The 25,647-nt window shown below is 45.7% G+C and overlaps 2 protein-coding genes across 6 annotated transcripts in view; one reads left to right on the forward strand and one right to left on the reverse strand.

Annotated features, from left to right (window-relative positions):
• FEZ2 (fasciculation and elongation protein zeta 2 (zygin II)) overlaps positions 1–2,446 on the forward strand; it is a 33,324-nt gene extending 30,878 nt beyond the window's left edge. Inside the window, exon 8 of one of the 2 annotated variants that reach the window (XM_012727509.1) lies at positions 1,544–2,446. In XM_012727509.1, coding sequence (XP_012582963.1) covers positions 1,544–1,560 — 17 coding nt within the window. In that variant the 3' untranslated portion in view covers positions 1,561–2,446. The remainder of the gene's footprint in view (positions 1–1,543) is intronic. The other variant, XM_004686034.2, reaches the window with a different exon arrangement.
• Positions 2,447–2,806: 360 nt separating this feature from the next.
• Positions 2,807–25,647, reverse strand: part of CRIM1 (cysteine rich transmembrane BMP regulator 1 (chordin-like)) — a 161,881-nt gene continuing 139,040 nt past the window's right edge. For 2 of the 4 annotated variants that reach the window (XM_004686299.2, XM_012727506.1), the window contains 5 exons: positions 21,271–21,492; positions 9,696–9,890; positions 7,530–7,649; positions 6,105–6,295; positions 2,807–5,239 (listed from right to left, as the gene is read on the reverse strand). In XM_004686299.2, coding sequence (XP_004686356.1) covers positions 5,063–5,239; positions 6,105–6,295; positions 7,530–7,649; positions 9,696–9,890; positions 21,271–21,492 — 905 coding nt within the window. In that variant the 3' untranslated portion in view covers positions 2,807–5,062. The remainder of the gene's footprint in view (positions 5,240–6,104; positions 6,296–7,529; positions 7,650–9,695; positions 9,891–21,270; positions 21,493–25,647) is intronic. The other 2 variants (XM_012727508.1, XM_012727507.1) reach the window with 2 other exon arrangements.

Raw genomic sequence — 25,647 nt, forward strand, 5'->3', positions numbered from 1 at the left:
ACCTCACCCATAGCTTCAGTGGGCCTCAGCAGTGGACCCCAAGAACTCAGTGAGTCACACTTAGTACCATCTGTGAGACTTGATGTGGTATCTGCCATTTAGTAGGTTAATAGGGTGGAGGGGGGTTGGCAAAACTAAAATGACATTGTTTTTTAAGAAGCTGATTTTCTGATGAAGGGCTTTTCTAAAGTATCTGACATCTTTGTTTGCTTTTATGTGGTGCTAGCTTTGGTATGAAAGCTGGATTTGTCTGAGGTTTCTTATAGATGTGACCATGAATAAGACAAAGAATATGTCTTAATTTCTAATTACAGTGGGTCCCTAGGGCCAGGGAAATTATGAACTTCTGGAGCACTCTCTAGCTGCTTTCTCATTTAGCTGCATGGGAAGAATTTGATGACCCAGAGACCAGCATGCTCTGGGGAGAAATGACTTAGTTTTTGCCTCTGGCACCTGGGGCTGTACCTCAGGTGCCTCAGGGCATTCTGGTGCCATCTAGTGACCTGGCCCCAGGCCCAGCCTGTCTGTGAGCCCAGCTCGCCCACTCCACCAGCTTTGCACGCGCCATGCGGTTTCCTTTGGCTTTGTGCTGAGGACTGGGTGGAGAAGCTGGGTTTAGACTAAGGCAGTGTGGTTTGGGGAGTGCAACACACACAGGTGCTCATGTGGGTGGGACAGTGATGGGTAATTTAAAATGCTCTTTTCCACCCAAGCCAGAGGTCTTAGTCTGCTATTTATTCTTCTTCCTGGGGACCAGGAATTGAACCTCTGCCTGGGGGAGCGGGAAAGAACTCTCCTTTGGTCTCGGTGGGACTGTCTCAGTTTTTTATCACCAATGGCTGGCGTGCCTGCCTGGCTGTACCCTCAAACTTCTGATAGGGAAGGGAGAGGTAGAACATGGCCATGTTTGGCCTGGAAGACAGGGGGATGCTCACTGGGCTAATCAAGCATCTTTCTCTTACCAGCTTAATTACCCCACAAAAACCTGCTGCTGCCACCACTGCCCTCAGCAGATGTACCACGGGCTGCTACTTCGTGGATCCTAGTTGCAATAGAAAGGAGTGCAGGAAATAAACCCTTCTTACTTCACAGGGAGCCAGTCTACTGTGTAAATTGCCTCCTGCCACTAGACTGGTGTCCTGGGCTTTTGCCTCTAGGTGGTGCCCTACAAGACATGGTCTTTTAAACCTCATTTCTGGGAAATTCTAGTAACTGTCTGGAAAACTTCATTGTTGGGTGTACTTTTTTTAAAGAAATTGCTGCTGTAGATCTTTGCATTGGTATAGTTTTCATTACTTATGTGTTTTATATACATGTACATACATTTTCTATGCATTGTATATCTTATGTAAACACACAGAAATAGCGCAGGACCTCCAGTAATCCTTTAAGCCTATGATGCATTTCTGCTCATCTTGCAGAAACCATGTTATTCAAGGACCTGCTTTTGTGTCATTCCGGGTGAAGTTGCCCTTTAAGGTGCTTAACGTGGAGGACTTACCATACACACTTCCACTGAAAAGCTTGCTTTCTCTTCCTCCAGTTCTGTGTCCGACATAGGGCAGTGTCACTCCGGGAGCAGCTGTCTTGCATGGACTACAGGCTCTATTTCCTGTCGTGTTGTTCTGAAAGCTGGCTGCCATTAGGACCTGCTGTTGGAAGCTCGGCACACTTGAACCTGGGTTTGGATTCAGTATTAATAGATCATGCCTTCACTCATGATAGAGCCAGAACAACTATGGCACTATTTTGAATTCTAGAGATGGTTTTTGTTAAATACTAACAATTATGAACTCTTCTCCAGCTTTGTAAAGGGGAGTAATAAGAATTGTGCTTGTGCAGTTACATTTTTTCATTGAGTTTTTAAGGCTTTCTAGTTCTAACCTGCAATGAAGAACTAGGCTAAACCATTGGGAAATTTATCTATAGTTGTTCTTCATTGATGGCAAAAACCAACATTGATTTTTGTAAGAGAATTATCAGTATAAATATTACCTATCAGTGTTGTCCAGAGAGACTGAGATTTAACAAACTTGGGCTATTCTTGGAAGCAGTGAAACCAGAATAACCAGATGTGTTATGTTGGTTTGGTATTTAGTAAATATCAAAACTGTCAGACAAGACTGACTTTAGTTTGTTGCATGTTTCACTGTTGTTCAAATTTTAACCATTAAGTTGCCATTCACTCACTTTTACTTAGATGTTTAAATGTTTTATGTGAAGTGTACTTTAAAAGGAGCTTGCATCCTTTAAGGTGCTTAAGAAACGGTATGCTGCAACATTACCCACTTCCCATCCTGTGTTCCATTTTATTCATGTGTTTTCCCACAGTACTGATTCTGGAAATGGCTACTGCATCACTAATCATGAAGTACCTCTGCCAGTTTCAATCAAGTCAATGTCATATAATAAATGTTGGGGGAAAAAGTAATATATATTTGAAGACTTTAATTTTTTTTTCCCTTACAGTGCTAGATTCTTTCCCTTACTGTCCACACAGAGTCCATCATTGTAGTGCACAAGCTGGTGAAATCCCAATTAGCTTCATGAAGCTAACGAGTGAAGAGAGGGCCTTCCCGGTTATGCTGAGCTGCTATGGATGATAGAAGTTCTGCCCTTTTTCTGGGTCTGTGAGACATTCCCATCAGGTATGATGTTTTCTTATGTAGGACCTTCTAGATCTTGGCATAAGTATCTGTGAGCATAGGGCTTCAATCAAGGAAGTTTGATATTAAGAACCAAGTTGCAAAGAATACCTTTACAGCTTTGTTTTTTGAAGAAAACAAAACAAACTGTAGAACTACAGTGCACTCCAAGTGCCATATATCTATTTTATTCTTCAGGAAATTATATTTTTCTTTTACAAGAGCACAACAGGAACCAAAGTAAAAGAGTAATAGATACAGCACTCAGGATAAATCATATCTTTAAAATAATAAAAAAAAAATTTACACCTTGTCCTATATCCTGTTAGTATTTTCATAATATGGCCATGATTGGAAAAAACAAAAAGCAAGCATTTACAATTTTTTGATAAAGATTTTTTTTATGCCAGTAATGGATTAATTGTCAACAAAATTTTATACTAATCAGGCTGATGTAAGTCTATTTTGGTAGCATATCATTAACAAATTTATTTTGGAAATAGATAAAAATATTGCCCCTTGATAATAAATCTTTTTTTCTTTGATGCAAACAGCTAGAACACCTTTTCCTTTTCTTTTTGATATTCTAAGACAAAAAATGGCTAATCTTCAGATTAATAAATTAGGTCATTATAATAATAAATTAATTTTTTTTAAAGTTCAGCAACCTCTGTCCAAGTATTTACAACAATACTTGAAAGTTCCTTTACAAAACAGAACACATTTTCTTTTCACATTAAGCATACTGGGTATCTGTGTCTTTCACAACAAGCATTTTTAAAAGAAATCAATGCACAAATGGGTAGTTAGTATAAAAGTGCTAAGAGCTGTTTGAAAAGTTAACACTATAGTATACAGTCAGTTATATTTGAGGCAAACTACAACAAACTTCCAGCTTATTATGGACAATATTCCAGTAGTTGTTTCAAACAGTTGTTTGAAAGAGAAAAAAAAAAATCCAGGAGCTGATTAGTGATGCAGAAAAACTGCTATCATATCTCTGGCCAGTGAACAAATTGAAAACCAACCAAAACCAAATGAGGAATATTTTAGTAAAAGAATATCTTCTTGTAGCAGGTGTGATGCTGGCTGACCAAGGTGTGTGTGTACACAGAAACACACACAAGGATACTCTCACACATCTTCCCAATTTAACTGCACGTAGAATGAAATTTGTATTATTCAAAAATTTGTAAGTGATTGAAAGCATTGATATGGAATGCCTGTTTGTCTTTGTTCTGGTTAAAATCTCATAAAAATACATTCAACAGGAAAACATAAATTGTATGTGTATAAATATATATGCATATATATTATATACACATGCACACAAATACTTTTGTTTTTTTTTTGAAGCATAGTTACATAAATATTCCTATAATTGCTAAAGTTTAAAGAGGCATATTTTTTTGAGCTTCAACAAAGGTGCTTTAATAATATACAATTAAAATGAAGTAGTTTCTATTTTGTAGAATCAGTATATAATGAGGAAAAAAAATCCCAAACAGTCTTTTTTAAAAAGTTTCTTTTTAAGCTAGAGCTTCAACAAAAACTATGAACAACCAACAATATAACAGGACAAAGCAACAACCAACAATGAAGTAGCCCCTGGGGATGCCTGGTGTCCTTCACCCTCCTGCCCGCTGTTGTGAGAAAAGCTCCAGTGCTCACACCAAGAAATGCCTTAGTCTTGTTCATTCGCTGACTCTGCTAGGAACTGGCTGATTGGCTTGGAAGGAAACTAAAGCAGCAAAAGGTATAAATGTGTATATCCTTAGCAACCCGCTTTAGAGAGATGCTGCTACCACATTCTCTGGCCTCCTCACCACCTACTGCAGTTGTGACTGGATATAGTAAAGAAACGTGTGGCTTTAGACCTGGGATGGCTATCAAGAGGTTCTGATGCGCTTGTCTGGTGGCTCTAAGGTGGTCACGGCAGCTTGATCTCTAGGCCTTTGTTTCCTGCTCTTTCAGGCCTGAGCTTTTGTAGCAACCCGTGCAGTCTTCAGCCAACAAGCAGGAAACAATATCCTTTGGGCTATTGAGTCGCTTTAATTTTACTGGGTTTCTCCCTGAACCAAGCTGACCAATTTGTCTTCCCCACACCACCCCTCCTCCCCATTGCCCCAACCAAACTCACTGTCCCCACCCCCAAATATCTCTACAGCTATATTACAAGCAAATATGTCTTAGCAACTTTAAAAACTTTGGTTCTAAGAAAACACTTGGTCAGTTATCTTGAGGAAAAGTGGGAATGCGTGTCCTGCACACTGCCGGCGACAGAGCCCATCCCAGTAAAATCTCAGCGCTGTACATCAAGTCACAATCCACTAAGCAAGTGCACAAATTCTAGTTTACTTTTAAGAGCAGATTTAGTCATTTTCTGTCTTTTCAAACCTCATCTGCGTTGCCTCTCTTCACACTGTTTGGTAGAAGTTGTCTGCCTGTAGGTGGTTCTGTTTTTGCATGCTGTAGAAGCCGCTGAATCTAGCATCTGGTTCGGCAATCCGTAGCATTCTCTGGGAACTGTCCACCTGGACTCTGGCTCCTTTCTTGCAGTCCACAGATACCAGCTGGTTATTTAAGGAAGAAGGCTATGTAACGAGGGGAGGAAAACCACAAGGAATTAGCTCCTTTATGTGCCCCAAGTGAGGGGACATTTAGTTCAAGGGCGACAACACTTTCCCACACAGTGAGGCTGACTACTACACCTGGTGTCAGCCCAGTGGTAAAAGAGTCCGACAAAGTGGAATGTCAGTCCCTGCTTCAAGTGGGGTGGACGAAGGACTATGGTGAGCGGTGAAGTAACATCGCTGTTAAGCACTAGGCTGTTTAAGGATGTTCAGAGGGTGGGGGGGGGGCGGTGTCACAGTGGACTTAAGGTGGTAGACAGTTGGGACCAGTCCAGGCTGTGCATGGGGAGAAAATGGCCCATGGTGCATTTGGTGAAAGCACAACAGGCCTTTCAGATGGAAGGGCTAGCAGGATGTGCAACTGGATTAATTATTCAAACTTTTCAATTCTTAAGGTGGCAGGATCTTTTGGGGGTGGAATTAGGAAGAATCATTTCTCTTAATCATTTGCCCAATCTCTTCCTCTTATTACTTCGATATTTTTCCTGTCCTTTGGAATTCTGGGACACCCCCAGTCTGAGTTGATACAAGTTACCCATTTTAACTTCTATTCTAAACCACTATAATTTTAATTTAGGGGTATTTATTTGAACACGTTCACATGGAGCTATGAAAGTCAGGATCCAGTGAGTAGCTACTTCAGTGGCTGACCCTGGGTAAGTACAGTATGGATCTGGTTACCACAGCCTCAGGTGCATTTGAGTGCTTCAAAGGCAGAAAAACGTTAAGTAAAAATTGCCACTGGCAACCTTAGAAGCAACTTTAGGTAAATACAAATGTGCACGTTTTTAGCACTTGAGAGCGTGAAATGTTTCCAGGACAATACCTTAGTTGGTGTTCGATACCAACAAAGCAGTGGTATCCACTGTTTCTTCTGATTGATGAATAGGAATGCTATGATGATAGACAGGCCTATTATTATGGGGACCACGACCGAGGCAATGGAATACAGTGAAGAATCTTCGCCTGGATGCAGCCTGTTGTTATCTCTGTAATCTACCTGGAGGTGACCCATATCTAGGAGAGAAAAGGTACAAGCATATGTTACCTAAACCGATTTTTTTATATATGCATACAGAACTGGGGTATAGGCCAAAGGCAGTGAAAGGCTTCACCAGAGAGAGTGGGGAGAAGAACAGGCAAATTCAACGAAGTACATGCTGAGGGGGCCACCAGCAAGGACCCTAAACCAGAATTTTTATGAATTACCTTGCAAATAGTGATGAAGTGTTTGCTTCCTATTCTATGCTAAACATGGTAGAAGTCTGTAGTATCTGTCTACAAGGTTACTAATTGGGCAGGATGATGCTAGCTTAAGTCAAAATTCTTCTGTAGATTTAAAATTGACGAAGTATATTTTGATTACTAATAACCTAGAGTCTTCTGAAGGTTTGAAGCAGAAAATACTAGCAAAACTCCCTACTTGTGTGCAAATAGGAAGTGTCGATCAAGAATATTAAAGTCTTGGTGAAAGGAAAAACGAAGCTTGGAATGAGACCTATTTACAAAATGTAGCACTTAAATTATATGGCCTGCTTTGAACATCAAAGCAGAATTTATCTAGTACAAGTATCAATTAAGATTCATAATGTCTTTAAAATCAAAGTGCAGAAATGTCAGTTTTCTTGTTACTGACACTATTATGGCGAACCATTCAGGCAGAGCAACTCTGGCTTGATCCAAGCATAACATTTAAGAAATACAGAGTAACAGATAACAGACCAGCAATCTCTCCAACAATGAATACTGTTTCTTCCAAAAGAACTAATGTAAAAGCAATGATTTTGAAGATGTCTTTGGAGGAGACAGTATTGAGTCACGGCAAAGGCAATGTGGATAGAAGCCCTGTCATGTTTTAGATAGAGGCAACTGAGTCTATTACAGCCCAAGTGGGGGTGGGCAAAACATGGCATAAACCTGGGGAATGGAAGAATCGTCATATATAATGAAGTGAAAACTACCTAGAAAGGGAGAGTAAATTAATGCATAAGTGCTACCATACGTTATTACTCTGCCTACAAAGTCTACTCAGAAATTTGGTAGAAATTCTAGAAACCAAGCTTGTAAGACTAGTAACATATTTCTTCCCATCATCACTCAATCTCTGATCATGTGGGGCCAGAGAGGAGCATTTCATCCAGTTACCTGAAGACTTTGTCATCCAATCACACTTAGAATTAAGGCACACATCTAAAAGGTTGCCCCAACTTAAACAGTAGAGCAGCAGCTCTCAACTGACTCCAATACTTACCTCTAGGGAGATGAGCTATGTCATTTTCCCCAGGTGTGGGCCACATGGGGCCCTCCAGGTCAACTTCACGATGATTTGTCTTCTCGATGGGTATGTTGGTTGGTTCTGGGACATACATTTCTGAAAGACAGACATTTCTCCTAAGAAGCTATGGAAGGGCTTAATTCAATGTATTACCCGAGACATGAATGTTTCTGTATTTCCATCATTAAACAGTAAGAATGGACTCCACTGCTTTGCAGTGGTGGGAGATAGCTCGGTGCTCCAATTCTGTGCAAACTGATGGCTGCTGACTAAAATGGAAGTACTTTTTTCTTAAATTATTCCATCAGCTCTTTAATCCCTGAATCTTGAATGGCTTATATAAAATGTCACTGGAAGTGAAAGAGCTGAAGCACTTTTCACTGCATTTCTGAGCCACTTACCCACCAATCTCTTCCTCTGAATGGGAGTGGACTGTAGGCTCAGTCACTAGGTGCTGCTTGGTCCAGTCTTAAATGGTCCCTTTGTTATCGCTGGAACCATGTACAGTGGGCAGTAAGTATCTTCACATCATCTAACTTGGTCCTAGACACACTGGCCACTTAACTACCACATGACACATAGCTGAGGAGGCCTCGATTTATGAGGCAGCAGGTGTTTTTCTCAGCCACATTCTGAAAGGGGTCAGTGAAAAAACTCAGTGCTTTTCTTGGTGCCTGCAAAGAGATTTGTAGATCCTTCCTTTCACCTGCCTAATAATTAGTCCAACATTTTAAAGAAGTAATTCCTGAGGCTAAGGTCTGTGGTACTCATAAACTTGCTTAGTCTGTCGATCCTACAGTCACCAGCCTTTTGAGACGCAAACCTTGAAGTTGAGGGAGGGAAAAGCATGAGTTAACTGAATTCCACAACAGGGACATAAATGCAAGCGGCTAAGTAAGCTGCCTACAATTATGCATGTGAGACCCAGCGGGGTTGGACTCTAGCCCTTCTGATTCAAAGTACAGGTTTTCTGAAGTCCCTTTTACCTTAGCTTTCTAGTTGTTTCCTCTTAAATTATAAAGCCTTTTCGGCCAGAAACTTAGTTTCCAAAGGACTAACACATCCCTGAAACTCAAGAGTTGAAGAGAACTTACTGAAAATACTATCGCTATAGAAAGCACGGTCTGAGTAAAAACTCTAACGTCTATTCTGAGGGACCAGAAAAGGTGCTGGTCCTCACAGGTTCTGGGCTGCATGACTTGGGGATAAGAACTACCTGGGTGTGCATGTGAGCTAAGGACTCAGCCTGCGAGGTCAGCAGCTCTTCCCTCCTTCCTGCCTACAGGTTGGTTTCATGGGAAACCCAGAAGCAAGCACGGCATAATGGTGGGGGTACACATGCAATGGGGGTTGGCCTCAGGATGGAGGAGGGTGACTTAGTGGTAATTATGTCATCACTGTTCAACATCTCCTAAGTAGTCACTAGACTAAGCATTGGGGGTGCATCTGTGAGACCAGTGCTGCCTCATGACGACACTCACTGCTCACCTTCAGTAGCTCAGGGCTTGTCCTTTTATCCGTTTGCTCCTCTAACCTTAGCTCAGCTCTGAAAAAACATCCATGCTTCCTTTATCCCTAGATACCTAAATCTCTAGTTCAGAGTCCTGAAGTACAAGTATACAGGACCATCTCCCTTTATTTTGAAATTAAGAGGAAAGCCACCTATGAACAATTCTAAGAAAAAGGATACATCTTTCAGCAACAAAAAGACATCAGTGCTACTGTGACTCCATGCCTAGACCCAGGTCGTCCCTAGCCCGAGACGCTGGCCTGCAGCTCTTTCTACCTGCTGCCACTGTCCGTAGGCCTGAGCACAGCATGAAAGCACCTCTGCCAGGTGGAAGTGCGGGCACCGGGCCCAGTTATCAGGTACCCCCGTGGTCAGGTTTCACCTGAACATCAGAGAAACTGGAGACAACTTGGGGGGATATTTGATTTTCTGGGGGTACCTGGCCAATTGCAAGGGCTTAAGCAGTTTCCTTACCACGTAGGGCAGAATGCGCCAGGCCTGAGGGCACTGTTTCCTTTTTTGGAGATGGAACCTGATGTCAACAGGGTCCAGAAGACACCTCTGTGTCTGCTCTGATTCCACCTTCCATCAACACGACCCCCTGGAAAATGGAAGGACGGGGGCTGCTGTACCTGGACACATTGGGCAGCAACTTCCTTCCACGTTGATGGGCTCGACACAGGGCAGAGGCGGGCAGCTGACGGTGGAGCAGAGGGTCTGGCCCTGCAGGCAGTAGCAATGCGTGCAGCTGTCGAGGTCCCAGCGCTCCTCGTCGGCGTAGGCCTTGCCGCTGAAGTGGCACACCACCCTCTTTGGAACTGTGTCTTCTGGTGAGAGAACAGTGCATGCTGAGCCAGCTGCTTCAAGGGCAAAGCCCTGCTTCTCCTCAAACTCCAGAAGGGAAACTTGCGCATTATCACATGTTCAGGGTTTCCAGGGTTTGGGAGAACGACTTCCTCCCATCAGGACAGGAGGAAAGTGTTAGCTTGTCAACCAAAGTACACAAAGACAACTGCACCCCATGAAAGGGTGAAGAACAACGAAGTGCACAGAGCAAAGAACAGGTTCTGTGTGGAAAGAGCTCTAAAGTCCAGCTGAATACATTTGCAGAGAAAATTAAAAAGATTCCTACTTCTTGTCTGTGAATGGTCCAGGGCGACAGGAAGGGTAATGACACGTCACAGGATTAGCTAGCATGCTTCCTCTGCTGTCCTGTAGGAGGTCAGAGAGCTGCTTCCTGCCCTTTTCAGTGAAGGTGGACAGGGTTTCTGATCAAGAACATTTCTACTTTCTAAATAACCTCATTGTAATTCATTCGCTTACAGAACGATGGTTTTAAAGACCTATTTTGGAAGTAAAAGCAGCAACAGCACAAAACATTCTGCTCTTCCCTTTCCTCTGTGTTCCCCTGCTGCCATCATTTCTTTCCTCCCCAGCCTTTTCCTAAGTTGTTCCTTTCTGTCTCAACACCTTTGGGTCACCTCACTCACAAGAGGTCACATTTCCTGGAGAGCTCAAGGCCCAAGGGGCCAGCAGGGCAAGCTGTAGGGGCACAGCCCTGGGTGCGCCAGTGACTGTACTCTGAGCACCTGGGAACACTTATAGCAGGGCCTGAAGGGCAACTTCACGCACCCCTGGCCACTGAGTGATGGGGAACCCTAAGATAAACTAGAAAGAAAGGAGCAATGTTCAGGGATCTTCCTGGGAGGTATGGGATATGGCAGTGGGGGCAGGCAGGCGCCCAGTCCCAGGGGCAGTCCCAGCATTTGACCCAACGCCCCGAGGTGGCCGGAAGGCACACTCTGCTCGGCCCTGGCGCACAGCTGCTCGCTCAGGCTCTGCAGAGGAGGGTCCTGGGCAGAAGTGCACCTGTTATCTTGGGCACCAACAATCCTCTCTACCACCTACTCAAGCACATACAATAAGTGTTTAGTGCGTTAAATGGCACTGATCCTGTCTGATTACTGTTAATACTTTGTACTTCCACACATGTAAGACCAGTTCATGATAGAGCGTCGCAACCAAGCACAGGAAAGATCTACATCCAGTGTTAAAATTCGGTTTCTCAACATTTCCTAATGCTTCTCTTGTTACGACTAAGGTTCAGCAAGGGATGCTGAAGAGTAATGGGAAATTCTAGTTGTAGACAGAAATCCTTTTCCAGTATCTATTAAAAAACGTCCTTTACTGAAATTGTGAATGTTCCGCAGAAAGCTGTTTGGTGCACTGTTAAAATCCAACTATACCATGATAGCTGTCTCTACTACAAGGGTCTGACTTCAAGTCATCTAGACGCACATGTCAAATGGCTCCACAGAATCACACAATGAACCTACCTCAAACAACATTCTGACTTAAGCCAACTTCTCACTGAGGACATTATATTCACTATGAAATCCAGAGTCCATTCTGCAGAGCAGTTCCTTATAAAGCAAAACTACAGATTATACTTTACATACACTTTGTAACAACTCTCACAACGGACCTGTATCCACCTAAAACCTGAGTAATTAGTGTCAAAGAACTCAGAAGAGAGGTCAAACCCCTCGCTTGTCTTGGCCATCACTTTCCACTGTGCTGCTTGTCTTGGCCATCACTTTCCACTGTGCTGCCTCTCAAGAGGTCTCTTGGCCATCGTTGTCCTGGAAAGGAGGAGGGAGAGGACGAGACCCTAAGAAGGGTTTGCGCCAAGGCACTGGTGGGTATTAAGGTTTAGGCAAAGACAAGACATCTAAAGATTTTCATTCGTTAAAAAATGCTACACATATTTATGAGGTTGAATAATTAAAATTATTCAATTAGGTTGACATTAACAATACTAACCACTTATTACTTTGTAAAGCCATTCACATGCCCAACTTTGTCAGTGGAAAAGAATCAGGCTCGGGACCCTCACCACAGCTGCTCTGCTGTGAATTAGCTAGGAGCCACTGAGGCTCCCCACAGGAGTTTTACTTTTGAGGGATGAGAAGGTGAAGGAGCTGGAGGGAGGGCAACCCAAGCAGGCCTGTGCCTAAAGTTTCCCATGTTGGAAGTTGGGATTGGATTCTGACATTTCTATCCCTGCTGCTGGGGCATGGAGGGGCTGTACAGCTTGGTAAGAGAGCCCAGGGAGCAAATCCTTTAAAATGGAAAACTCTAGAAAGAAAGCAAAATGTTAATTTTTAGAATCAAGCGTGACTTTTCAACTTTTTCTGGGCAATAAACATGAGTTATTTTTGTTAATGAGGCAAAAATACTCAAATCGAGTTCTCAAATACACCTACATTATGCACCTACCCTTACCCAGCACTCACACGAGTATACTGAAGGGAAGAGCTTAGGCTGAGCTCACAGACTACCTCAGAAGCATCTCACCTGCAACTCCAGATCTCTTTCAAGTGACTTAATTCTGAGGAGATTAGGAAGCTCTCAGGGTTTCAAAGACCTTGTGAAGGCACCTGTGGGTAGGAGTGGGGACTGCAAGAGTTTGCTGTGCAGAGCTCAGCCAGGCCACGGGAAGATCTCAAAATGGCATGACCAGCACTGCCATAGCTAAGCTGCAAGAGTGGAAGCCCAGAGACACAGGTGGTAGAAACAAGAGAAGCACCAGATGGTTCTGGAAGGGGCTCATGCCAAGCAATGAAGAGAGCTAATATTGGTGGGCTTCATGGTGTCCAGGCACTGGGCTCAAGAGCTAGCACAGCGCACCCTCCTGGGGACTCGGGGGGCGGTGTTCTGAGCCTGCTCTTGGAGAAATTCCTGTTCAGAGAGCAGAGGATCTTGTAACTAACCCAGTCTGTACCCTGCAAACACCCCTGGCTCCCTCTGATTATAAGGCTACACTCTGTCCTGAGTTCTACCTAACAGAGCTCCTCTTCTTACCCTCCCAGGAACAAAGAGAACCTTCTATAGAGGGCTACAAATGAGTCGATCTCTATGGAAAAACAGACAGCTTCCTGTCTATCTGACATTTTCAACCAAGGGCAGGCTGGTTTCGATCTGCTTGGGGTGGGGGTAGTCGCATGGGGAGGGTGGGACAGAGAGCTGTGGTTAGTCATGTGTCTGCTACACCAGGCCCAGGGCCTCCAAATGGACGAGGACCAATGTCCCATGAAACCGTTTCAGAGGCTGCAGCAGAGAAACGCTCCCCTTCTTGTTTGGAGGGGTGGCTTCCAGTAACTCCATGTCAGAAACCTGGAATCACAACATCAACACAGCTCAGAGCAGTGATGTTAGATTCTGCCCATATGCTACGAAACACAGCCACAGTGAAGGCATGGGCTAGGTACTCTTGATGTAATTTTCCTGTGAGATCAATGGAGACCTCTTGCTTTCTGGCAAAGTCCTGTCTAATCTTCAGGGCAGTTGCTATGTGACTCAGTTTATATTAGATTACACTACATTATAGTTAATTTGATTTTAGTGATACTTTGTAGAAATATTTTTGCTTGTACATGAAATTTCACCTGAAGAGCTAGATATAAACAGAGGTCTGAAAATATGGAATTTCAGCTGGTGAACAGATCGGGTTAATCTGTGAAAGCTCTGTCAGAAAGTCCTTGGTTTACAGGGAGATGTGGTTGCCACGTTACACAATCGAGGGTTCTCAATGGTACACACTTTTCCTGGGAAGCAGCATACTTTAATTGAAAGTACACACGCACATGTGTTTTAAGCATGCAGAGGGATGTAGAAATAGCAGCACAGGAATATCCAACTAAGTGTAATCTAAGCCGTCCATATTTGGCCATCATGGGGCCAATGTCATTTCACTCTGACTTACGTTTATGGCTCCATCTGGTTTGCTTACCTGGAAATGACAGTACTGTATCCTGTAATGCTGCATAACAGTCATAACCCCGCTCACTGAATGCCTACTAGGTATGGCACTGTGCTGAGCATTTTACAGGAGTCAGTTCCATTGGTCTTCACAGCCCAGTGGAACAGCGTCTGTTTCAATTCCACAGAAAACCAGGGCACAGCGCATTACGTCACTTGCCCAAGATGCCTGGTGAGAAAGTGGTGGGGCTAGGATGGAAGCACACGCCTGCCATCTGCCCCGCCCTGGGGGAACCCCCCGGAGGCTGCCTTCCTGGGAGAGGCCCAGGCCACACTGGCACAAGTGGCTGCTGTTCACTGAACCTGACAAAAGCAGGAGCTTAGCTTCTGCCTTGGCTTTCCTGATTGCTGGGGGGCTAAGGCCTTTATCTCCAAAGGTGATAAGCGGCCCTTGGCTGGCATCTGTCCCTGGACAGACCTGTCAGCGTGGGGATAACAAAGCTGCCAGCGAGGACTCCTGGTCCTTCTCAGGAGTGTCCTCATTTCCGTAACATCCTCCCTCAGAGGATGTAACATCTCAGACAAAGAGGATGAGTCCACAGGAAACACCAAGTGTGACACTTAACAGACGAAGGCGGCTTTTAAATGAGCACATCAGGAGCTCACAGACGGGGACAGAGGTGATCCCCTTTTCGCCATGAGCGCAGCCCGGCCTGCTTCACCGTGCGGCATTTTGCTCCCGCCTTAGCTGGAGCTGCTTCCTGACACGCGGAGAGGGGTGTTATTTTGTGGCCACTCCTTGGGCCACAGCAGAGCTTGACCATTTGGCTCCTCGGCTCTGGGCTCTATTTTTTCCCATCAGATTTGTTGGAGATGACTTTTGGCCTCTTTCGGAAACCAGGTCTCTGCCCAAGGATGGGCAGTGGCCGCGGAAAACCCCAAGCGACGTGTGCATCGAAGCCAGACAGCCGATCTACTTTGGGTCGAGTATAAGCAGCTTTATCTCATGTCCGACTATCATAAAAAAGCGCTGTCTTTGGGTGGCAGTTTAGCAATCCAGCATCTCCTCCCTCCCCCACCTTAACCTTGGCAGATACAGACAGAGAGGAAAAAGTTCAAGGCCTGGAAATGTTAACTCCTTTCAAGGGACTTCTTCAATGGTAACATCATTATCTCACTTTTCTTATCTTTGCAAGATAGAAAGGAAGCCTTCTGGTGGTTGGACTTTGTTTTTTCTCTTGATCTATTTTACTGATCAGACCATAAAACTAATTAACAGCTGGGGAAAACCTAGAATCTATTTTTGTCATTTTCTTTTTCCATAAAGATCCAGTATCCCAGGCGACTGGTGTGGAGGCTCAGTCTTGTTCCGAACCTGACCCTGAAGTGGGGTAAACTTTAGCTCTGAAAAGAAAGCATCTCATGGCCCCAGCCCCTCCACCCTCCACTTTTCAATTTCTGCCTATAGCCATCTTTGGTGTCGCTGCTGTGGCTCTAAATCTGGTTGTGGTGGCCACGGGCTCAGTCCTGGTGTGGGAGTGACTTCCTGGGAGGAAGTTGGGCAGCTTTAGAAATTGCATCAGTTCTTTCAAATCTCCAGAGTGCTATTTAGAGTCCTGAAAAGTAATTTACTCTGGGATCCTGGTGGCCAAGAAACTAAATGCAGCTCTTACTCTCAGAATAATCCCCGCTGCAAAATAAAGGGCAGAGAAGTGCCCTGTGGGTTGATTCTTTCCACACGCTGCTAGAGGTCCACACAGGGCCAGTCAGCCCCGAGGACAAAGCAGTGCAGAGACAGCCCTGCAGGCAGAAGCCCTTGGAGCCAGTGGAGCTCAGCACTGCTGAGTGATTCCAGGTCTAAACAGGTGTGCCAGGTATCTTGAAGATAGGTGCAAACAACATTCTCTGCTCATCTCAAGCTGTTCTTCGATTTGGTTTCCTAAGTTTGAGTTCTAAGAGATCCAGGAAAACTTAGTGAAGTCACTTAGGCAGGTGTGGAAAGGCACCAGGTACATGAAGGGTCACATGAGGTTTACAAAAGGGAGCAAGAAGGACAGCAGCACCAGATCTGCTGGACCCGGGTGAGGACAGGGCAGTGCAAGCACACTTTAACCGCGTCCCAACGCGCGCTGCCTCCCAGGAAGGGTAAAGTGCGGCTGTTTTCTTACATTTTACTTTCTTTACTCCTACATTTTACTTTTTTTTTTAACTGACAAGGCAACCAAACTCTGACCTGAAGGCTTCATCATGACACTGGAAAGAACAGGCAGCTGCCCAGCATCCCAGTTAACAGAGGAATAAACTATTCTGAGTTCCTTGAACGCATCTCGCCAGACCGGCAGACACAGCGACTCCTCACTGATTCCTGCAAAGAGGACAGCGTTCCTCAGGGAACTTGATTTCTGCAGTAAGAGCTCTGTGGACAGAGCTCAAGTAAGTTCAAGTAAACATTCCATTTCAACTTTCAACGCTTGACTCCACAGCAAGACCTACAATCCTGGGCCTACCTCGAGCTATGTGCAGATGACACACAGAAATCATTTTCAACACACATAGTCCTAAAGGCTGGCAGAAACGGTGGAAGATCAAGGTGAGCGCAAGTAGGAAGGAAATAAGAAAACATAACACTTCTAGGACTTAAAGGCAGGGCTGCACCTGTCTCCCCGCCCTCCCGCCTCACACCCGCAGGCACTCTGGAGGGCGCTGGGCTGGGTGGGCTCTAGTTACATTTCCCTGACAGATGGGCCCTCCTGTGTGTGGGGTCCTTCTCCCAATCATGAAAGAGAACAAAACCAGGGAAGGCCCCCCAGAGAGAAGAGAGAGAGCAGCAGAGAGCGGGGCTGAGCACGCCAGTGCCAGACTCCCTTCTGCACAGAGGACTGCAAGAACGTGGGGGGCAGGAGCCGGATAAAGGCATGCCACTCGCTCCCAAGTTAGCTAGAGGAACTTGAGTTTCTGTCACATAGCCGAGGGGTGGGGGAGACACCGCAAAGGATCTTCCAATGGGAAGAGAAAGTTGCTTTTGGGAAAAGCAGGAGGAGACGCTTCCTAGGGTGCAGGATAAAACCTAAACAAACCGATATCAAACACTGTTTATTTTTGTTTTGACAACTTTAGGCCAGCTCCAAACTTAGTACAGTACATGACAACCAGAATGTTTTGAGTCCTACACCCTCTAAACAGCACACAGAAGATCAGTCTGCTTCCCCGCCCTCTCGTGTAAATCACTTCAGCACTCACTGTGACCACCGGGGCTGCTGGTGGGGGCCCCTGGGGCAGAAACTCTGGGAAGGGTGTGGAAGCACAGCGCCTCGGCCCTGAGAGGGGCGCCCAGGCACAGATGACCCCAGCCCACCCCGGCCCCTGCCAGACCACAGTGCATCACGCATGGCAAGCTTAAGGATTTCTCAAATGGGACGGGAGGAGCCTCTCAAGGTAAACCACGCAGTAACAGAGCCCTCTTCTTTGTGGGTGACAAGAGGTGAGGAGCAGCACAGCTCTGAGGGCGCTGCCCAGACCAGCATGGCTACGTAAGGCAAAAGCAGGGGGGACAAGTGACCAGCACCTAGGAGAGGCTCATCCGTCACAAGCTCATGGCGATGCCGTTGCCAGGCCTTCCTCTTGCAGGAAGGCAGGTGCAACACTTGGAAGTGAGACACCGGAATCCACTCAGTGCCGTTCCCCCGGTCAGTGGTGCTCTGTGCCACCCCCGGCACCCCGCACACCTCAGTTCTGGCTTGCAGAGTGCTGCCACTCAGCTGTGTCAGCACGACCTCCGTGTGCTTTGTGGGGCACAGGACAAACTCCTGTTCCCAGCGTACAGAAGAGGCCACTGAGCGAGAGTCACGCCATAACCCAAGATACGGAACTAGAATGTGCCAGAGGTGGGATCATAACCCTTTGGCTCTCATGTCAGTGCTCCTTCCAATACGCAGAAGTTTTAAATTACAAAAAAAGAAATACATTTGGAAAAACAGCTGTGAAAAATATTCCAGTGAAGATGCCATTATCATAACATTATGGCTTAAAAATGCACATTAATTTCATGGTTGTATGTCTTAGAGATGCTGAATTAAATATTTACTATGTTTGATTTCTGGGCTGAGTTAAATACACAATGATCAACAGATGTTCCACATAGATACCGTGTATATTTATCTCTAAGAAAGGATGCCTAAACAGAATATTAAGCAAAAATGACTGCTAAATAACACACTGACTTGATATATAGATCTCACCCTATTAAGAAGACATGTTATTAATCATTTGCTAGTTGAAGATCACCGACTCTGGCTTTACTGCTTGAGCCACACGAAAGCAGCACCTCAAGTATGTTAACATCAGAGGTATACAATAAGTATACAAGCTAGCTGCTCATCAGACAGATATACAGCCTGCAAGAAACATTTTTGGTTCATGTACTGTCTAAAACAAACTCCTTTTCCTAGCCCCTTAGATGCTTAAAGTTATTTAAAAGATAGTAGATGGTCTAAAGAAATGTTATCGGAGTATGTTAACTTTGCTCACATCAAGCTATAAAAAAATGTATGTATATATGGGTATATATATAAAACACAAACAACTGACTAGCCTTCAAAAATACCTAGCCTTTGACAAAAACTTCTGAAGTGAGAAGGATGTATTGACGCAGGGATCTCCCGCCAACAAATATGACTTTAAATATCTGGCCTCAAATATTTTCTGAAATAACACTTGGTTACAAATAAATAAATACTCACCAAATGGGGGAGCTTGAAAACAATAATATCCATGCCCTGAAGAATACTAACTACTTGGCCAACATGTGTGGTGACTCAGAAGAGTCTTTTCCAATGAAACTGGTTTGGGGAGGGAAACGTGCTCGTGACTGAGGCAGCAGCAACAGGTGCCTGAAGACCCCATAAAGATCTGTCTGGTCAGAGCAGTGTTCTCTGCAACATCTGGGCAGGGGCCTGGCTACGGTACCCCCGCTAGAAGCCGCTGACCCCCAGTCCTGGCAGAAGCAGCAGTAACAAAGACCCGAGCAAGTGCGATGAGAGTGGGGTGAGCAGGCGCCACGCCCAGCAGGGCCCCAGGCTGTAGCTTCACTGTCTGCTCTCCTCTGGACAGCCTGAGCAAAGACTTCATTGATGTGCTGAAATAATTTGTGCTCTGGAAAAATTCTTAGAAAGGCATGAAGTCAGTGATAAGGCCCAGGGTGCCAACCTGCACGGCGAGGGAGAGGCACCTGCTCCTCCTAAGGACTCACGCAGCCAGTGTGTCACCACACGTCGGGGTTCCCACCAGACATGCTACCTCCACCTGACTTATACTCAAGTCCTCTTTTGAATCTTGCTTCCCCTTTTTATTAGGTAACACTCCAGCCAAAGGCCCATGAAAATCACACCTAAGTTTGTATTTGTGTAGGAAACTAGAACATAAAATTAATGAATCAGAAGCTGTTCCATTAAAGTGATTGGTAATTACTACTTAGTGCTTTCTGAAAGTACAAGGATGAATTCCCTAATTATGGATATTGTAAGTAATTAGGCAAAGTTGTTCACTTTTCAAAATTAATCATTAATCCTATTAATTATGTCTGTTACATTCTATTACATTAGCACACACGGTATGAGGCCTTCACACATGGAAAGAGAAGCAATATCATCGCACACTAGTGACTTGATCATCCAGCTGAAAGGCATACAAACACTCACTGCTGGGAGGATCCTACTGCTGGTAGGATCACCACTTCCCAACTATCTCATGAGAAGAAAAGCAGCACCCTTTGCCAGGTGAGAGCGAGCAAGCTTTTCGCTAGGGTTTTTAATCACTAGTAAAAGGGTGCGAGGAAAGTCGATCTGAGACTTAAGAGATGGGGAGAAGATCCATGCAGGGAGGAAACCTCCAGCCCTGCAGAGGACAGAGTGGTGGGCTGGGTTGAGGCACATGGGATTCTGGGGGCTGGCTACCTGGGTTAAAGTAGAAGGGGTTCAAAGGAAAAAAATCTAGAGCAGGAAGCATCGCAGGCACTGGTCTTCAGGGGCTACTGGCGAAAACACTGTTGCTTTGGGAGGGGCACCATCACGGCCCGTCTTTCCCTTGCACCTTTAGATGGTGGCAGGAGCTTTGCCACCCAGGCACAGCCAGTCACTGCTGTAGGCGTCCTTGCATCGCCAGGCTCTACCCTGACAGAGGGGCTGGACCGGTGGGAACTTGCTAAGAACAAGCCTGGAGAGGTAACAGGGGGCCCACTGGGGAGTCAAGAGAGGAAGTTCCTGATCGCCACGGACTGAACCTGACCTCCTATGCTGGAACACACAGAGGACCAGGCGAGAAGGGCGCACAGTCCACCAAGACCACTCGCAAAGAAAGTGTGATGCAGAGGAGGCTTACTGACCATTTCCGTAACAGAATGTGCATGAAGCGTAAAGACTGCCCACTGCTCGTACAGCGACGTGCCGAGTAAGACGCAGAGATGGCCTGCCTGGCCTCCAGAGGTCACAGGCCAGGAGCGGGCACGATCCTGATGAGCTTGTGTCTCGGCCAACATGCAACTGAGTGCCACTCACCAACTCATCTAGGACAACTCCCGCAAGGCTCGGTAGCTAGGAGGTGCTCCTTTTTTTCAGACACCACCCCAAATAAATGCGAAGACTTGCATCTAGAAGTCATGCGAAACTCTCTCTGGCCATAAATGCACAGTACCTCAATTACTACAGCTGCCACATTTTCCACTTGCTACTCTGAGTAGATTCACTACCCACCCAGATGTGTCACTGTGCTCCAACTTTCCTTGACTTGATGCGAAGGCGGAAGCAGGGCACGAGAGCTGTGGGCCAGGAGCCGCCTCTCCTGAGCTGCCAGCTGTGTGGGCCTCACCTTGGTGCCAGAGAAGCCAGCCGTGGCCTGGTTATCAGGGGCTAACGTACACATTTCCTCCACTCAGGCTATCACCATGGGTCGTACAAGGAGAGGGCTCTGTCACCTCTGTGTCCCCAGGACACGGGCAGCTGCAAAGTTTCCCTGAAAGCAATTTCAGGCCAGCAGACAGAGCAAGAACTGGGAGACTAAGTTAGCGTTGCATGTTTGGTTTAAGTCCAAGGCAGCACAAGCTGTATGCACTAAGTGTACTCTAACTGGGCACATGGCTCCTACGTGGCAGAGACCACTGTAAACAGTAAGGTGGAGAAAGAGTTGAGGCTGAAAATCCTGAGACGGCAGAGGAGCCCAAAAGGACAGGAGAGCCTGGGCTGACTCCGCGAGAGCGAGCGCGTCTCCATCCATCCGTATTTTTCCCCGAACGCTGCTTCCACAGCGCCCCCTGCCAGGCAGGGCCCCCTGGGGCCATGCGGCATGTTGACCAGGAAATGAATTCCCAGCTATGAACTGATCTCAGGCACAGGGCTATCAACGCAGTTTCAGTGGCCATAGGTTGAGATGAAGGATTTTTGTTCTTGATCTTACCTATGCAGTAGGGACAACACTGGCCTTTTCTCAAAACAGGTCTTTCACAGGATACTGAAGGGCAAGACTCAGAGTAACAGCTAATTACGCTATCCATGCACACGCAGCTGGTACAAACGTCAGGCTTCCAGGACTCAGCTGCGAGGTATATATCCCCTTCATCACTTTTGCAGTAACTAGGCACGCTCTCATTATGGGATGAGGAAGGCTGGACAGGTTCATCTGGAAAAATGAACATAAGGTCAGCAGGGAGAAGAAGATGCTGCAGGCCATCAGCTGTGCAATGTGGTGGGCTTCACTGTCTCACAAAAGGCACCCTCAGTCACGGGGATGTCGTGACTGGTTAGGAAACGACTCAGAAGTGAAAGGCAAGGCTAACGCAGGCAGCTCTTGGGTTTTAAAGCAAAGCAGAGACCACTGAAGGGCTGTTGAGAGATCCTGTTAACTGCACAACACTCCACCCTTCTCCCCGCGCTTAACAAGCCCCGGTGTTTTTGTGGGGCTGTGGGTGGTGGGGCTGATCAAGGACGTGGATCACAATGGCCAGGAGTCAAACAGGACAACCCTGTCTCCTGCTTTTCAGTCTCCCCTGCAACCAGGCCATGTCACCTAGCTGTGATTAATGGGGCCTCATGGTAAAATGTTGACTTCTGGACAGCAATCACTTTCTTAAAAGAAGGGTGGGTGTGTCACAACTGCCATCCTTCTACGTTATTCTTGCCTTGACTAGGAGTGTGTTGCCTACAGCTATGACATCCTTTCATGCCTAGAAGAGAAAGGCCTTGACATCACTGAGCAGTGAGGTAGTACAGATCAACATTTGCCTCTGATTTTCTCATCATGTATGTAAAATAAACATCTACTTGCTTAAAAGCTGTACATGAGTTTTCTCAAGCCAAATGCACTCCTGTAATTGCAGCTAGCAAAAAAAGACTGCTTTGTAACATCCCAATGGCCAGACAGTAACATCAAGGACTGCATCAGATGGAAAATCTAAACACTTGGAAGGAAGCGCCCACAGAGAAATCACCCACAGGTGATCTGCACCTTTGCTACTTAAAGACAGAACTGAGCCCCCAGGCCAGGTTACAACTCAAAACAGAAAAGATTTGACCAGAAAGCCCCGAAGTCATGGATCGCCATATCCACTGCCGTTATGCGAAGAACTTTGTAACTTCAAGCAGAAACTCACCTGGAATGTTCAGTGAGTGAAAAATCTAAGTGAGAGCAATACTTAGTGTAGAACTGTCAAGATTCAGCTGCTAAGAGAAAAGACTCCTGACCTTCTGCTCGATGGTCTGCTGGAGGCTGAGCACCCCATCTCAATGGACACACATGGTCAAAAGAATCATCATCTGCCAGCCTCAGAACAGATTCATGAACTGGGCGATTTTCAGCTAAGAAACAGAAATAACTGGGTGGGGAGGCCGAGACTCTTGACACATACCCCTCCCGGCCATCTCGAGCACACACCCCGCAACCAGAAGTCTGACTGCACAAGCACAGCCCCTTGGGGAGCACAGCAGCCGCGTCAGTGCGGACCTTCTCTGCGAACAGAGGCGGTCGGCAGGGCGGGGGCGCTCCTTCACTCAGTTCACCGTCTCTGCTGCTGCCGCCCTGGAGGCAGCAGCCATGAAGAAGAGAGCAGTCGCTGGTCCCACTGCTGCACTGGGTTTTAGCCCCCCACTTTCAGTATGTTGTATGGATCTCACCCAGACACGAGAAAGCTGGTAAGACGGATGACTTTCTCAGTGACCATTTTGGGGTAGTCCACGTCTAAGGGGGATTTCTTTAAGAGACTGACTATTGCTAACTCTTGCTTTTGTTGGAAAGGAGAAACCACTCAGGAAAGGAGACGGCACTGAGCTCTGCAAGCTACCACGAGGGTTCCGTGGGCTACAGCAGTTTGGCTTTTGCGAGCAGTGTCACACTTATGTCTAGACACGAGGAAGCAGGGATCGCAGCAATGAAGCCACAAAGTAACAGCCGCAGAGAGTATGTATTCTAGAGCTCCAGGCCTCTTACTCAGGGCTGGAGAGGACACCAGAAGACTTCGGAGTGTGCTGGAGTGAGAGGGGACTGAGAAGCTCAATCTGCGAGTCTTAACTGAACACTGACTGAAAACAGCCTTTGGAAGTTTCCTCACGCTATCTCCCTCTGGGGCTGCTTTGAAGCTCCAGAAATCCCTTCTTTACACTTCTACTTCCAAGTATAACTCTTGATTCCAGCATTCCTCTGCTGGCATTCATTCATTCTCTTTATTTCTAGTCTTTCTCCCACTCCCTTTCCAACTGTAGAAAAGACAGTAAAGGGGGGGGGGGGGAAGGCTACTCCTCTGCTCATTCCCGTTGTCGCTGTGGCCAAGTATGTCGCCCGTGGGGATGCTCGCATTTCCCCCCAAGAAACCAGCGTCATTTCCAGACCATGCTCTCGCACCAGGCTGGGGCGGAGGGGCAGCTAAAGGAAGGGCAATCTGGGAGACACCGGACCACGAGGGGCAGCTCTTCTGTGGGGCATATTTGTTGGTTCTGGGCTCCTTTACAACGCAAGTATCCTAAGACTTGAGATGGTATTTTCCTAGGTGTGTAATACACCATTCATCAGTGCTAAAGCTGAAATTTGAAGAAATTGATGTTTTAAATTTTAAGCCATTTTATGTGCTGCAACACACCTATGGATGGAAGGTTCAGAAAGATCAATTATGGGGTGGGGGACTGATTTTAAAATACAGCTTCTAGATCTATTCTAATTCCCAGATGAAAGAGTAACCTTTGCAATACTGATATATAAAACAGAAAGTTCTAACATTTAAGATGACAACTCTCAGTGAAGTTTCTCTCAGATTCTATGTACAGAAAGGAAGAATCCTCAAGGTGTGAGTTTACAGGGACAAGCCCAAGCCAGGCCCCCTTACACATGTGCCCCTGAGGAAACCTGATGCCGAGAAGCCACACCTTGGCACCCTCATCTTCCGGGCAGCCCTTATTCTTTTTCTGGAATGAACTTCCAAGGCCAGAGAAGTATCCTACCAATGAACTGGGACCAGCGATCACGAGAAGTCTCTTCCCACTGCCCCTTCGCTAGCCAGTGCCAGCTTGTCAGGCTCCAGTCCAGTAACCGACCCCTGTATGCCTCCTCAGGTCCTGGAACGGGTGCTATGTGAGGTACTTCTCATTCAGTTAAGGTGTCCTGGGCTATGTGTTCGCAATTCTTCCCTTTTACGGCTTTTCGCTCACTTTGTGGCTACTTAGAGGAAGAACATCAGGTTGCTCAGTTATTCTTTGGGACCACTGCTCTAGAAGGCAGAGATTATGGCTGTTTTTATTAACCTCAAAGTCATCATGGCTCAAATCATTCATTAGGTTTTATTAATGACTATGTAAATAGATATAAATTCAAGATTTTCAGTGAAGAGATCAACGTCATTTCTACCCACAGCACAGGCAAAGTCATGGTTATGCATTAGCAGAGAATGACCAGAAAGCTGAGCCAAGCAGTGGCAGTGAGGACTAGGTCAGATGTAGCCTAATGGAGCCCACAGGAACTATTTCTTACAATGGAGAACATGGAGTGGGGATTAAGACTCTCAGATTACTATGGCTGCTAATTACATCCAGGACTTTGCACCAAGAGGCAGTGGTGCTCGGCGACAGCAACATGTCACGTGGTGACCCCTTTAAGTTCATCTGATACAATTTTAAGACTATTACAAATGTGAACCTATGAAAAATCTGGATATTAACAAAGCTGGATATGATAGCAGGACAAACGATTCTGATCCAAGACTAGATAATCTGATGTTAAAAAAAAAAATCATAAAATAGAAGGGTTTGTGTTTGTGTGTTACTGAGCAGGAATGTCTTAAGAAGAAACAGCTAGAAGGTAACCATTTATGTAAAGGTTACTGACTGAAGTTGAGTGGATATAATATTAAACATCCATGTAACAAAATCAGTGTGCTGTCAAAGTGGTACTTTTAGATATAAAAATTAAATCTTTTGGAAAAAAGCAGTATATTTGAGTGTTAATTAAAACAGCAATTGTGTGATTAAAAATTCAGTAACTGCTGTTTAAATCCTGACAAATTTTCAATATGTTTTTTTCGTGACTGCAAATTTAGCTGCTAAGGCCAAGTCATCTGAGAACTAAAAAGGAGAAACTAATGATATTCTTTGTACATGTGCAGTCTAGTCAGTGGGCTTGGATCTCAATTTATTAACATTACAGGTTTGAAGAGGTGAGCACCTTGCATTCTTTAGTGGGTCTCCTATTTAACATTCTCAGAATACCTTCACCAATGTTATATACTGCAAGCATTTTAAGTTTATGCTATCCAGTAATAACAGCTCTTCCTATTTGTGAAAAACAAAGGTGACG

This window comes from Condylura cristata, unplaced genomic scaffold, assembly GCF_000260355.1.
Source record: "Condylura cristata isolate star-nosed mole 26May11 unplaced genomic scaffold, ConCri1.0 scaffold00020, whole genome shotgun sequence".
Classification (NCBI taxonomy): Eukaryota; Metazoa; Chordata; class Mammalia; order Eulipotyphla; family Talpidae; genus Condylura; species Condylura cristata.